This window comes from Hylaeus volcanicus, chromosome 6 (genome assembly GCF_026283585.1).
Source record: "Hylaeus volcanicus isolate JK05 chromosome 6, UHH_iyHylVolc1.0_haploid, whole genome shotgun sequence".
NCBI classification, from domain to species: Eukaryota; Metazoa; Arthropoda; class Insecta; order Hymenoptera; family Colletidae; genus Hylaeus; species Hylaeus volcanicus.
In genome coordinates, this window is record NC_071981.1 from 13195655 (window position 1) to 13210449 (window position 14795).

Below are 14795 nucleotides of genomic sequence, written 5' to 3' on the forward strand. Positions count from 1 at the left end.
CTTTTTCCCCGAGATCTCGTAATGGTCTGATCCTGTTGCTGTTGTCTGAAAAGAAACAGAAACAACAGTCGAACAACCGAATTTTAAAAAATATCACGTTATCGAGAATGAAGAAACGAAACTTTTTTTATATTTACAGTTTATTCATAGGACGTTTAGTTTCAGAGATAAACATTGAAAACTTAGAAGATCGACTAGGGGAACACTGATTATTAAATATATAAACCAATAGTAGAAAAAAATTAGTGAAGAAGTGCCCTTTTTCGACGAGGCAACCCTTCACCCTTTAAAGGACTAAATGTCCCGTAAATCAAGTTACTAGCTACGTTTCCGGAGTTCCAACGGTTCAATGTTATTCACACAGGACTATTTTCAGCACAACTTTATCGAAATAAAATGTATTCATTTGCGAGAAAGGCGTCCGTAAAGGGTTAGGAGCACTATTAATTAATTTTCACTGTCGCCTTACCTCGTGCCTTCAACAGTCCAAGAAACAATGACCTCCGCGCATTCGAACCGGATGCACGATAGACGAATTCTCGGTAATCACGATCGAGCTCTCGAACGCGAATACTCGTAGAATGCGACGAAGAAGGAACGGTGTAGCTATCCTCGAGGAAGAAATAAAGAATTCGCAGTGACGCGTGTCGCTATTCCAGGGTTCCCGGCGTTTACGGCAGCGGCAGCTGCGGCCGCAGCAGCGGCCCAAAAGGCGAAATTCGCCACCACCGATAAGCAGATAGAAGGTCCCGAGGGTTGCAACCTGTTTATCTACCATCTACCGCAGGAGTTCAGCGATACCGATCTCGTTTCAACGTTTGTGCCATTCGGGAACGTCATCTCTGCCAAGGTCTTCATCGATAAACAAACGCAACTGAGCAAATGCTTCGGTAAGACCCTCATGCATACGTACCATGCATCTTTAAGGCTGGGAAACCACGTTAGGAGGCCACGTATGGACGGGTTAGGTCACTGTAGAGCAGGTTGACACATGCATACTCCCCTTAAGGGGTTACGCCACTTTATTCACTCGAATTTTCAGAATTCTTCAAGAATTCTTCAAGAATTTTGTTTAAAGCGATAACAAAAGCGAAAGATTTTATTTATTAAGAGGACCGAAAAGTAATAAGAGATCTTCGATTTTTCATGGAGAAACTTCTACAAGTCGAAGACGTTTTGATTGAACAACTGTTTCGATAACTAATAAGGGTCCTTCGATTTTTCATTGAAAAACTTCTACAAGTCGAAGACGTTTTGTTTAGTTATCAAGCCAGTTATTCGATTCCTCAACTAAATAATAATATTCAAACAATTTTCAATAGCTAGATAACTAAATATAAAAACAAAACGTGACGAAGAACACTTAATATTTGGCCTCCTAATGTGCTCTCCCCCTTAATTGAGCAATCTTCAGACTGTAAGGGTGTTCCTTTTGCCACCCATACTTTTATTTAATTTGATACATATTTTCAAACACAAAAGTTACGACGAGTGCACCAAGATACATTTTTTTAGTGTAAAATTTATTACCAGAAAATATTCCGTTTGCCCCCTAAAATATTCACAAGCTTGCACCTTGTTTGTTAACATTTGACCTCCTAATGTGCTCTCCCCCTTAATTGAGCAATATTCAGACTTTAACGGTGTTCCTTTTGCCACCCATACTTTTATTTAATTTGATACATATTTTCAAATGCAAAAGTTACAAGTGCACCAAGAAACATTCTTTCAAACACCGTAAAATTTATGACCAGAAAATATTCCGTTTGCCCCCAAAATATTCACAAGCACGCACCTTTTTTTCGGGGCTTCCTGGTACCTATTCCCTTAACTCTACACGCCCGTTCAGAGTGCGCACGACCGATAAAGTCTATCGAGGGCTGATATCGGCAATTATTTCCAGGCTTTGTGTCGTACGACAACGCAGCGAGCGCGCAAGCGGCGATCCAGGCGATGAACGGTTTCCAGATAGGCATGAAACGGCTGAAGGTCCAACTGAAACGATCCAAGGATGCATCGAAACCCTATTAGCCGGCGTCGACCACCGTTCGTAGGTAGATACCCAAGGACTTCTCGGATACCACGGCTCGGATTCGACGACCCTGGTGTCCTTAATCAAAAGCCATGTTCACGCATTCGATAAAAGTCGCGGCATCGATCATCGGTCGAGATGTTCCGCGGGTCTGGTTTGATAGATCGTTTCATTCGACGAGGGCATTTCGAAGGCATTGGTTCCTAAAAAGAGACATCTCTAGTCAAACAGTATTTTCGGTGGAGGTCGAAAAAACGGATATATATTCGCGAGCGACGCGTTTACCCCTTCCGCGCTTCGAAGTGGCGCCGATACTCGCGTTAGAAGTTTCATTTGACCAAAAAGAAAAACAAACAAACCAAAAAAAAAAAACCACATTATCCTTCGAAACGAGGCTGTGATAATCATGAAGACTTACGTCGTCAGACTTTTTTCCGAAGAATGAAAAGTTACCGTCCTCTCAACGTTCTTTTTTTTTCTCTTCCTTTTTTTTTTCGTCTCGCGAGATATACACGCGTATCTCTTTTTTCGAGCTGACGTTTCTTTTTTTTCTTCTACTTGTTAGTCCGTCCATAAATTCTGGTATTTTTTTTTTTTTACCTAGAAAGAAGACTATCTAAGAGCCTTCGATTTTTTTGCGTGAATCTAAGTACGCGAAGATTAGTTTATGCAACCGAATTCGCGTAAATATCGCGAAGCACAGGTGTCACGCGAATTCACGTGATCGCGATCGAGCGAAGGATATCTCAGATACTCGCGGTTCTGGATACAAATAGGTACCGTACGAATTTTTACATCTTTACAACCTTTTTTTGAATATTTATGACAAATGTATTTTAAACTAGAACGCATCAATTTCAACATTTTCGCGACTTCTGCGTATGTTTAACGTAACAATAAAATGCTCGGCATCTGGTATTTTTGAAATTTGGTCGCATCTTTGCAAATTGAAAAAATCGTATTAATTTCAAGAAGTTTTAAGATCTGTTTTTATATTTAATTCGGCTGGACTATGCTCCTTCGCCGAAGTCATCCAATAAATTCATATATTTTTTTTTTCTTTTTTTTAGAAAACACATTTAATAAGTTTCCATGAAATTCCTAATTAGCGTTTAAGAAGTTACGAAGATGTTGAAATTTCTGTATTTGTACCTAGAGCTGTGCTTATCCGTAATTACAATTATGGAAATCCCTTCGCCTGATTCACATGAATCACGTGTACACGTGAAATAAGGGGCTCCGCTACCTGTCTTTTCGCCGTATCTCGTTTGCACTTCGAGAAACGAAATCTCAGCCGCGATCACGTTTACTCTAAAATAAACGTTCTGCTCTTTCTGAACGCAGTGGTGACTCGAGGCACTTCAGTTCCCTTTTTCAACGAAGTTACGACAAAAAGAAGTTGTTCTAATGCTTTCCAACGTTACATTTGACTAAGCACTAGTGAAAACGTTGCAATATATATATGTGTTCAATTAACATACGTAGATCGTTAAGGATATTTTAAAACGTGTATTTATTTTCTTTGCGGGAAACTATTTCCGAGTAATGTCGCCACTGATTCTGTACACGAAGAAAATACGTAAGAGTTATTACGAGCAATTGCTGCCATACGTCCAACACTTCTCAACCTTTTGCACTCTACGAAATTAGACCATACGTCGTTGACAGAACGAAAAAAATCTTGGCAATTTGCTGGATTATTTCAAACTTTATATTTTTATTAACCAAACATAAATATTCATGAATTAAGATGGTTCAGTGGAAATATTACTGTCATATTTGCAACACTTTTAAATCTTTTACTCGATTTATTTCGAACTTTAGATTTTTATTAACCAAGCATTAGTACATCTAAATTAACATAGTTTAATGGGAATATTATATTTGTTTCATTATTGATAGTAGGACTCCTTCAACTGCATGCACAGTTAGACTTTGGAGTGCAAAGGGTTAATGAACGTAATAAATAATACACGGAGTGTATACGTGAAGTGTCAAACTTTTTCAAATTATTCAAGAAGATGCAGAAACTTTTCGTTTTGTGATTCAGTAGGTGAAACGTCAATGATCGGATATCTATTGTCACGAAAACAAGACATCACCTTATATTTCCAAGTGGAATGATAAATAAATTTCTACAAACTTTATCATTGGTCTAAATAACATTTTACTAGCTATATAATATAGCAGAGTGTATATAATATATTATAATATTTATAATATATTATGATACTTGTAATATAATGTAATATTTGCTAATGCAAAGGAAGAATAATGGTAACCAAGAGAAAACATTTCAAGACAATGAAAGTCTATATGAAAACTTCCATAAAAGTGTAGAAATTTATTACTGCGTTTAAAAATATAAGCGGCGACCGATCCTATGTATTTTTTTCATGTACAGCATACCAGGTGGATCATTTTTTTTCGTCTTTCAAGTGCAAAAAGTCGATGACAGCCTTCGATAGAGGGCTTCGGCGTAATACGTGCAGTGAGTAACTTTATCGTTCGGACACCTCGCAATTTTTTACTTCGTCGTTTCTAACTTTTTCTGTGACCAAGCATAAAGTAATTAAGGTACAGGTGACTAGAATTATAATTATTCATTAATAATTACTCATGTTTTTAAATGCTCAAAGTTCAAAGAAACCGTTATCATCTTGTTGCATCCACAGCATCTTGTTCGTTATAGACAATTGTTTAAATTATCTCGTAATATAATCATTTTTTTTTACGATCCTACTGTAATTTTTCACATAAAACGACGAAAGGTTTCAATCCATATAAAACGATTTGAATTTTCATTAAAAATAAATTATGCAACTATCGATTACACTTACGAAAAAAAATATGGTCCTACAAATAGAATACTCTTCGAATCATTCATCTTTTCCCTCTGACAATATTTCTTTTTAAATGCTCTGATTTAAATTATGACCTGTCACACTTACTTGGCCCACCCTTTACAGCTCACCTACTTCAATTTTCATCATAGATAAAGTTGAAAAGCGACATTAAAGTAAGAAATTGTAAAGTTTAGAAATATCAAAGTTACTCGGTGTACGTCTGTACTCGATCGCGCTGCATCACAATGAGATCAGTACACTAGAGTGGTCTTTGTTTTAATGATTTTTGAAGTCATCACCCCCTGAATTCCTTGCAAATACGTAACAAAATAATTCCTGCAAAATTTGAACTCTCAATTTTAACATCAACACGTGCACCAAACCTTCGAAAGTTTTTAATGGAAAATACATGGGAATTTGTTCAATCGATTACATTCTTTTATAACTCTGGTAAAAATTGATCAAACGATTCGAAATTTGTCAGTGTTATTACTTGTAATAATAGGAACAAGCCTAAAAATTTTCAAATTTTTATCTTAAATGTTTCTTTGTATATCAGCCCAATGAACATGAAGCTTATATTTTTGTAATATTATTTTAAATAGGAACCTATTCGTAATTTTCTACAAAAGTTCCATAAACAAACATTCTATTTCAAGTCATTCAAAAATTTAGTACATCAAAACTCTTCTTCCATAAAATAATATTACAAGTATATTTTAAGTAGAATAAATAGCTTCATATTTACTGGTCTCATATACCAACGAAATAATTCAGATAAAAATTTGAAATTATTAAGGCTCGTTTCTATCGTTACAAGTAATAACTCTGCCAAGTTTCGAATGATTTCGTCAATTTTTACCAAAGTTACAGAAAAGAAAGTGACCGATTGAAAAATTGCAAAAATTCTTTTGTTCATATTTACGAGATATTCAGGGGGCGCGTTTAATACAGATTTCGAGAATCATTCAAACAAGGACCACCAGTATACGCACGCTTGCCAACGCTCGTCCTTCGATTCAAGAAGACGCAAGCCTGCCCTTAGCCCTATACCGCCCCTTCCGACCCCCCTTTCGCGCCAGTGGTGTAATCAAACTTCATTTCGTTGCAACGGCTGCCAATCAAGCTTTCTGTGCTAACTTTTGTGCACAAAGTGGAATTACGTACGTGAAGTTTCACTAACATTTTTTTCTTTTTCTTTTTCTTTTTTTTTTCTTTTTTACCGTAGCTCTCCTTCAGGAGAGTAAAAGTAGTTTCGCTTTGAGTTTTTTTTTTTTTCACGCAACGTAAGTCGTTACGTTAACCAAAACTTTCCAAGATTCGCTTCACTCTTCTCTTGTTATTGTTAATACGTACATATACTCGTGCACACGTACGATTATACACGTTTGTAATATACATATATACATATACATATATTTATATACGTTTGTAACATAATCACCGTTCGGTATCGCGCATTGTCCTACCAAACGGTAGCAATGGAAAACCACAACGACATCTACCTCGCTAATTTATTATGATTACGCCACTACTTTTATTACGCAATCACGCGAGTTAGTACCTCGTTTGTTGTACAGGGCACAGAACTTGGAACGTTCTATCGTGACAGTAATATCTCGAAGTTTGATGGTTAATTACGCTATGACGCTTTATTAGTTGTTAGTACTAACATTGCCGTGTTCTTTTTTTTCTTTTTCTTTTTTTTTTTTTTCACTGGGATGTCGCCGATCGTCGGTAACGATCGACGCCCGGAAGCGATTCATCGATTCTTCCCACGCGGAACGCGCGAAACGGTGAAACTTTATTCGAACGCGGTACGGCATCGATGAATCGCGATGGGCGGGAAACGAAGCAACGAGGATCAAGAATCGATCGTATATTTCGAGAACGAAGGCTGTGTTTTCCTGTAGAGGAAAGAAAAAATTCGAGAGCTGGATCCTCGGTTGCTTCTGTTAGAAAACGACGGATCGGCAATCTACCTGCGCACGCGTTGCACGGTGACGTTACGTTCGAGATCCTGCGAGTGTCGTTGTTAAAAACGAATCGTTCGCGTTTCGATTCGTAAATTCATTCCTCGTCGTTTTTTCTGTCCGTTTGAGTATGCATTATCGGTTTTGCTCGGAGGGATGTAACCGTAACACTTACTTAGAGAAACTAGCTACGAAATTGCCAAAGGGGAGGAAACAAAGGTTCGAGACGAGGCGAGGCGATGAACGTTGAGCTGCCTCGCGAATAATTCGCAGGTTCGGTGAAAACGATTACTGTTCTAAGGAACCGTCACCGCGCACGTTTGCCCGGGGAATCCTACATATCTGGTGTGTGGTGGTGACTAACCTGTCCGTGTGTTTGTTTGTGTGCCAGCAGGTGGCCTGTGACGTTGTGACCGTGTTCTCGATCGGAGTCGCCGTGCCATGTCAGTCTCAGTCAGTCCAATCGGTCAATCGTTCGATCGATCGGTCAGTCGATCAGTCGATCAGTCGATCAGTCGATCAGTCACGACTCCTTGGTCAGCCTCTTGATCAGTCATTCTGTGTCTGTCGGTGCCTGTGCACAACTGCCCGCCCACTCGCTCCTTTTTGCAAGAAGTGGATGCTGCCCGCCTCTGCTCCTATATATGTATATGTACATATATACATATAAACATCCCTCCTCTCCCCGTACGTCCATCCAGCAGAAATTCCACGGACCGCGTCCATCCACCTACGAGCTACCTCTACGTTTTATTTCGCGAGCCGTTTCCATGGTCGCCACTGCTTGGTCTTCTTCCATTTAAACGGGAGTAGACATGGCAACCGATTGTCGATCGCGGCGCGCTTAACGCCGCCCTATACCCCCCAGTAAACCGCCCGCTATGTAATAAAGCGATAGAGAGAAGAATACCCCCTCGATGAACGTCGGCCAGCCTAACCGGACCAAGCCGGTGCGAAACAAAATTTAATCGAGGTGCACGAAAACGGAACGAGAGGAATCGCCGTGGGATAAAAGACATCTCGATCTCGCGGTATCGGGAAGCCAACGGAAACGACCGATCCGTCGTTCGGGAGTCGGATGTAAAAAAAAACGTAGCTAAGCGGAAGTCGGCGACAGAAACCCGACGTACGAGCACACTATGTTTTATGTTCCTCGGGGCTGAACTGTGACGCTACCTTTACTCTCTGTTTATCTGTATGTGTGTGTATATATTACGTAGCATATGCGAACGTATGCATACCCATATATATTTATATGTATATATGCGCGTGTGTGTACAGACCGCGCCTGCGCCAGTAATGCGATCTAAACCTGATACCGGGACGAGCCGATAGTTTGCGTCGGGACCGTGACCGCAATATGTCGTTCGACGTCGGGACCGAGGGATCGAAACGAACGGAATAGGGGACGAATCAATTTTAGATCGTAACGAATCCTTCGTGGACCTTTAGTGTAAGAGATATTCACGTACAATCACTAATTAGCCGTTAACGCGTTGAACGTCGCGCCGATTTTCCGCGCGTCGGTACCGGAGCTTCTCGTTCGGGCCACGTCGCGTCGCGCTCGTCTCCGCTCGAAATTTAAAAGAAAGGGTTGGACGTCGACGTCGTTGTTTGAAAAATTATGGCTTCGAAGTATAACTACAACGGTACTTGTATTTTTTAATGTTTGGAACCTTCGAGGCTGTAGAAAATAAAATTCATTGAACGGGACGATAAGGTATCGCGGAAAGAGAATTTTACGGAAATCGTATTCAAATTTCGCGCGATCTGAATAAGATACGATTTTATTTCTCGAATCGAATTTTATTGTATCCTGTACTTACTACACTTTTAAATTCAGATCGGACCGGCGATTTGCAGCATAATTATACCCGACGATTCTACTCCCAACATTTACCGCGAGATTTTGATCCAGTTAACGCGGTGGTCATTCGATAATAACGTTCTGTTCTTGAATATACAACTCGTTGTTTTAAACCAGCACACAATTGATGTATTTTTCGTTCAAGAATCTAGAATACTTAAAAATTCAGGTAGTAGCTGTAGGTATGCTTCGGAGGGTGGTTCAAAGAGATACCAAGCAAACGTTACCTGTGATATCTACAAAGAAAACCCTCGTATGTAGACTTAACACGTTGGTCGTCACAACCCAAAAATGGATGACGATACTAAAAAGAATTCAATGCGAAGGTGAAGCTTTAACCGAAATAAGGATTCGTGAATTCATAGGATTCGTGAATTTGGCAAGGTTAACAAACTTAATTAAATAGATTATCTAACGTTCAATCTTCACGAGTGTTAGTCTAGCAGCCAACCTGTTAATAGATTGTATTAATTTCTTACCGAATTATTATATACTTCATTTATTACTTAGCCTGCGGATGTTTATGCATTTATAGCAAATTGAAACGGTAATTAAATCTATGAGAACGTTCACAAATCCATCCATAAAATATCAACAACAATATACATGTTATGTCGTTTAGAAGGTAAACCGTACTTTCGTTTAAGTTTATTTTTCTGTATTTCTACAAATATTACTTTGCATGAACAACCCCAGTCTATAAGTTGCTCTCGATTGCGGAAATACCGACGTCCCTCGACGAAAAATATTCAGCCACCGTGTACGCAAGGACACGTACGACGACGTACCCTAAATAAAAAGTTCATCGTCGATGCGCGCAGGGACGCGGCGCGACGTTCAACGCGTTACACGGACAAAAGTATGCCGTGTCCGTGAAACGGTACGGTGTACCTTGTATCATACGGGAACCCTATCCGCGCATATATTAATTTAGCGACCGAGAATCGGCTCGATCGATTCGAGTTTTTCGGGGTATCGCTGCCAGCGTGTCGCGGAACCGCCTGTTCATATGTAGATACGCGCGCTGACGCGCCGGCTAACCGAATACATACTAGGGAAGAAAAAAAAGTATAGAACAATGAGGAGATACGCTAGATTGCGAGACGCGCAAACGAAGCGACGAAGAATGGTCAGTTCGATTTACCGTGTAAATTAAATGGTGTAAAGATTACCAAAAAAACGAAAAAAAAAAAATACAGAACCAAAAGAAGAAAAAAAACAGAAAGACGAAACTTGGAACAAGGAAAACAAAAGAAGCGTAGGGGGAAACGATACATAAGTAGCATTTTTTAATGACTTTGTGATAACGTTGTACCGTACATAGGATTGGACTAGGGTCGCTTTTTAAAGTGTGTATGATAAGCGTGGCATAAGAAACTTAACGATGGAAAATTTCGAGACTAAAGCGTTTTCTTTTTTATTTTTCATCGGGTGACATCTCAGTAACGCGATCGTTCTCTCTCTCTCTCTCTCTCTTTCTCTCTGATTTTTTTTTTTTTCTTTCATCGCAGGTATCGAGAATAATGCTTATTATCGTTAATTCGTATTTTTCCGATCTCTGTTGGGCTCGAACCCGGACGAATGGTAGTACCCATCGAAAAGAAAACGGTACCCAGTGCTTCGTTTAGTGGCACGATGAGAAAGAAAGAAGAAAAATGAAAAAGAATCGGACAAATCGAACGGGACAATTTACTCGTCGGAATGGCGATCACGTGGATGTTCGATTATGCGAATTAATCTTGAGTTGATAACAAGTTTTTGTTACGATATCCGACAAATACAACAATTTTACGAATTACATGTGGATGTATCTCAGGGGGGGGGGGAGGTTATTCGTTGCTAACGTTTTATTTTCGTCCGGGTAGCGCTAAATTTTTATTTAGAAAGAGAACAGAAGCGGCCAGGATCGTCTGTCAGTATTGTGAAACGTTTTCTTTTCTTTTTTTTTTTTTACCGCTCGGCTAAGGATTCCGAATTTACAATTGCGGACGCTTACAATTATTGTTACTGAAGCAAGATTAACTCATCGTCGTCATTTTTTAGGTACTTAATTTCGTTATAAACTTAGATCGAGAAAGGTATACGATTCCTGTGAGAAGAAATCGAAGAATTCTGAGAGTCCAGAAATGGATAGCTGATAGATTGAAAGTAATATTAATCCAGTCTGCATTATCGCATGCGTCTCTGTCGTCACCAGTCTGTAGAATGGTACTCTCTGTTCCGGAAATTAACAATCAACCGCAGATTTTATGTGTTTATGATATAAGCCAATACCAGAAATACATGCTTCACACGATAAAGAAGTACGGTCAATCCCATAAAGACCCTCTATTAAAGAAATTTGTCCAAATTAAGTGACGAGTTCGATGTCTCCAGGTAGATGTTTGATTATAAATATGTATATAAATAAACTTTACACGTATATGTAATTAAAATGAAAAATGTATTTGGAACATAAAACCTGTCGTTTAATTCCAACAAATTTCTTTAATGGTAATAAAGGGTACGAGTACTTGTGGGACTGACTGTATATGCATTTGTGCAAAACGAGATATTAATATTATTCTATTAATTAATAGAATATATTCTACATGCATTATGTATATTTTTTTGTACGTTTTTCATAGTAGTGCTCTACATAAATGCATAAAATCCGCACTGCAACGTTGTTCGATGATAGTGCCAGCTCTCCCTTTGGGAAGAAAAAGATTTTAAAATAAATGATAAGGAGAGAACAATGCACAAATGTTAAAAGAATAATCTGTTTCGAGCTTGAAAAGGAATCGACAGACCCAACGTATTGTATTCGTGAGATTTGTAGATTTTCAAGCTGTATTACTTTATTAAACAGATTAAATCTGTAAATTTTCGAAGTAAAAATGATGTTGTATCGAGAACTACGATCGGTTATTCATTTGTCCAGATGCAGCGTGATCGGTCGTACAAACATCGAAAATACTTCATTCGTAAACGCTGATGTATCGTTTTCCAGCTTCATCTAATCTACAAAACTCACGCGTACACGTAATATATCAGCTTCGAGTCCATCGCTGGTGCTTAGTCGTATTAGCAAGACAAATTTCTCTGGGAAATGTAACGAAATTATTTTTCGTTTTACATCATGTTCTGGTGCGACAGCTGCATAAAGGAAAGTAATGCGAGGGAGGAGCACGAATTATTAGGTAATGGAATTAAAAAATGGCGTCCAACGTTCGATCGCAGGGACGACCGGGTTTCCTGAACAAATTTGTCTTAACGATACAGTCAAAGCGACTTGTCGACGTTCAAAATGAAAACAGGCTGGTGAATCAGTGAAACAGTGCAGGAGAATCCACGGCTGGCTCTCTTTTTAATCCATTTCTACGAATCGTCCCGTTTGCCGTCCCTCCTTTCTCCTTTCCCTCTTCGTTATCAAAGATTCGTTCAAATTTCGATTTCTAGCTGTTGTTTGCTTTGCACAGAGTCTGTTTCATCAAATTCCGCCAAAATCCGTGTACCCGAGCGTATCGCTGGAATGAAACAAATTCTTTTCGATGACAATAACACACAATTTACACGCACGCGTCAAACCAAATGAACGGGGCAGCGAACGGCAACCTTTTACGAATGTACAGAGTGGCCAGCTGGAAACGAAGTCTATTTATCGAAAGCATCAACGAAAATGTTCGAGGGGAAAGTTCGGATAATTTTATGGGCTTCTCGCAGATCTTTTTCACAGTTATCGTGGTTAGAAATATTTTCGTTGATCTTTTTTTTTCGGATAGAGACAAAGCACCGAGGATCGTGAATTTCGAGATTGTTACGTGTTACGTAATTCTACGTCAACGATTCTGTACCGAGTGCCTTCGAATGAAACATTTCATTTTAGATTAACGGTAATCTTAAGTACAGATAGCCGCGTTCTTTGTTTAGGGGAATATTAATTAAATTTATTAAGGTGGAGGCTCGGTTCGCTACGCTGAAAGTCAGGCATTCTTTTTCTTTACGAATTTTTTAAAAAACAATGTATTCAGCGAATCTTCGTGAAACTCGCGGGATCTTTTATTGGATACATGGTGATAACAAATCATTTTGTTCAATACAAAATTGTACGCGTTCTTCTTGTTTATTATATAATTCCATCGTCGATGTACCTAAATCTTTGATAACAAAAGTTAAACTAAACAATTTTTTCACGCAAATAATGACAAAATTGTTTGGCAAAAGCACTGTTTCTTCTTTCAACGTCTACTTTTTTTTTTCAATTTTGTACTTTTCTCGCGATTTATAGATGCATCGTCGATATAATTATACGATAGACCAGAAAATCTTTAGCTTCTTTATTCGAGGCCAAAAATTGAAAGCTCTAGAATCTGTCTACAAATATGCCCACATACGTGGCTTATCCGCTTACAATTTTATATTGAACAAAATTATTTGTTTCACAAATACACCGCAAGTGTCACGAACGTTCGCTAATTACGTTATTTTTAAACGATTCGTGAGAAAATTCCTCATTTACGCTATCCTGAACGGGGCTCCCCCTTCAAGAATCGCGACTTGGAAGAAAAAAGTTATCAAAGGATAACGTGAGCTATCAGTAGACGGTATCGACCTGTAAAACTATTCGATGCCTCGAACATTCGCGTACGTTAACCGTATACAGTGACAAGCATACAGTTATTTACACTGTAAAGATGACATAACGAGGAGTGATTGTTTTTAGCGAGCCACTACTGTAAATACATTAGACGTGGTTGTTTCGTGCTCCCGTGCAAATTACCAAAGACATCTTCTTTAATTAAATCGATGTACTTATGCACCGTTAACGACTAATTATCTCACTCACACTTACACGCATACACGTACACACATACACGTTCAGCCGATAACGATTAACCCGCGCTAGAATCAAGCACGCGTTACACGTTCTTAAGTCTTACGCGTAAATACAAATGGAGCCTAGTCAGAAGTAACATTACGATTAATGTATCACCTTTTATGTTCGTGTCATCTTTCTCACCACATTCTTTCTGGCACGTGCGTTTACATCGTTGTTTAGTGCTGCTATGTTTACTATTATTATCACAACCATTATTATTATTATTATTATTATTATTATTATTATTATTATTGCTATCTCCCACTTTACCGATGATTATCGTTACCCTTATTATAATTATTACGATTTATTGCTATCGCTGTTGATAGATTGCGAATATTATATTATGACGTAATTATTATTGTCGCTATGATTCTTGATGGTATCGTTATTGTAAAATTTTATTATTATCATTATTATTACTTTTGTATCTATTATTATTATTATTATTATTATTATTATTATTATTATTATTCGCACGTTGTAGGAATGGTAATTACGATTAATCATGTAATTTTCGTTGATACGGGCATAATTCGATTCAACCAATTACGTCGTAACGTTAAGCTATTAATTTTTCGTCGCGGTAAATTGGAGACTTTGTATCGTTTTTTTTTCTGTTTTTTTTTTTTGTTCATTTTCGTTTCACACAAATCTCTCGAATAATCAGGCGAACGGACACGAATCACCTCGTATCGATGTACTTAAAAATCGATTACTTCTACCTCCAGATTTCGAATCACGATTCCCGCGATAAGACACTTTTATACGCCGGTGACATTTTCATTTTTTTACCTGCACGCTTCGCAAGCTTCCGGTCGAGCAAATAAAACTTACATGTGCTCATGTAAACGAACGATACTCGGAGCGATCGCAAACGTTTGAATTGCATGCGCTAATTTATCGAAACGAAACAAGTGACGTGATCCTGTTCGTTCGTAATTGTGTCGTAACTACCATTGCTATCGACACAGTTGTAATTTATCATTACCAATAGTATATATATATATATATATATTTTTTTTTTTTGTTTTAAATGCTAGAGATACATAGCCCGTGCGAGCATCGCGTCCGTCGGTTATATATATGTCGTCCTTGCAATGTTAACAGATTATAATACTTTATTTTGCTGTTTTTTTCTCTCGTAGAATTTGTTTTCTTTTTTGTTTTCTCTCTCTCTCTCTCTCTCTCTCTCTCTCTCTCTCTCTCTCTCTCT

The 14795-nt window shown here is 38.4% G+C and overlaps 1 protein-coding gene across 15 annotated transcripts in view; it reads left to right on the forward strand.

Annotated features, from left to right (window-relative positions):
- The window catches only part of LOC128879107 (CUGBP Elav-like family member 2), a 547103-nt gene extending 532402 nt beyond the window's left edge, over nt 1–14701 (forward strand). For 13 of the 15 annotated variants that reach the window (XM_054127956.1, XM_054127964.1, XM_054127965.1 and 10 more), the window contains 2 exons: nt 660–890; nt 1904–14701. In XM_054127956.1, coding sequence (XP_053983931.1) covers nt 660–890; nt 1904–2031 — 359 coding nt within the window. In that variant the 3' untranslated portion in view covers nt 2032–14701. The remainder of the gene's footprint in view (nt 1–659; nt 891–1903) is intronic. The other 2 variants (XM_054127957.1, XM_054127958.1) reach the window with 2 other exon arrangements.
- Nucleotides 14702–14795: the final 94 nt, after the last annotated feature.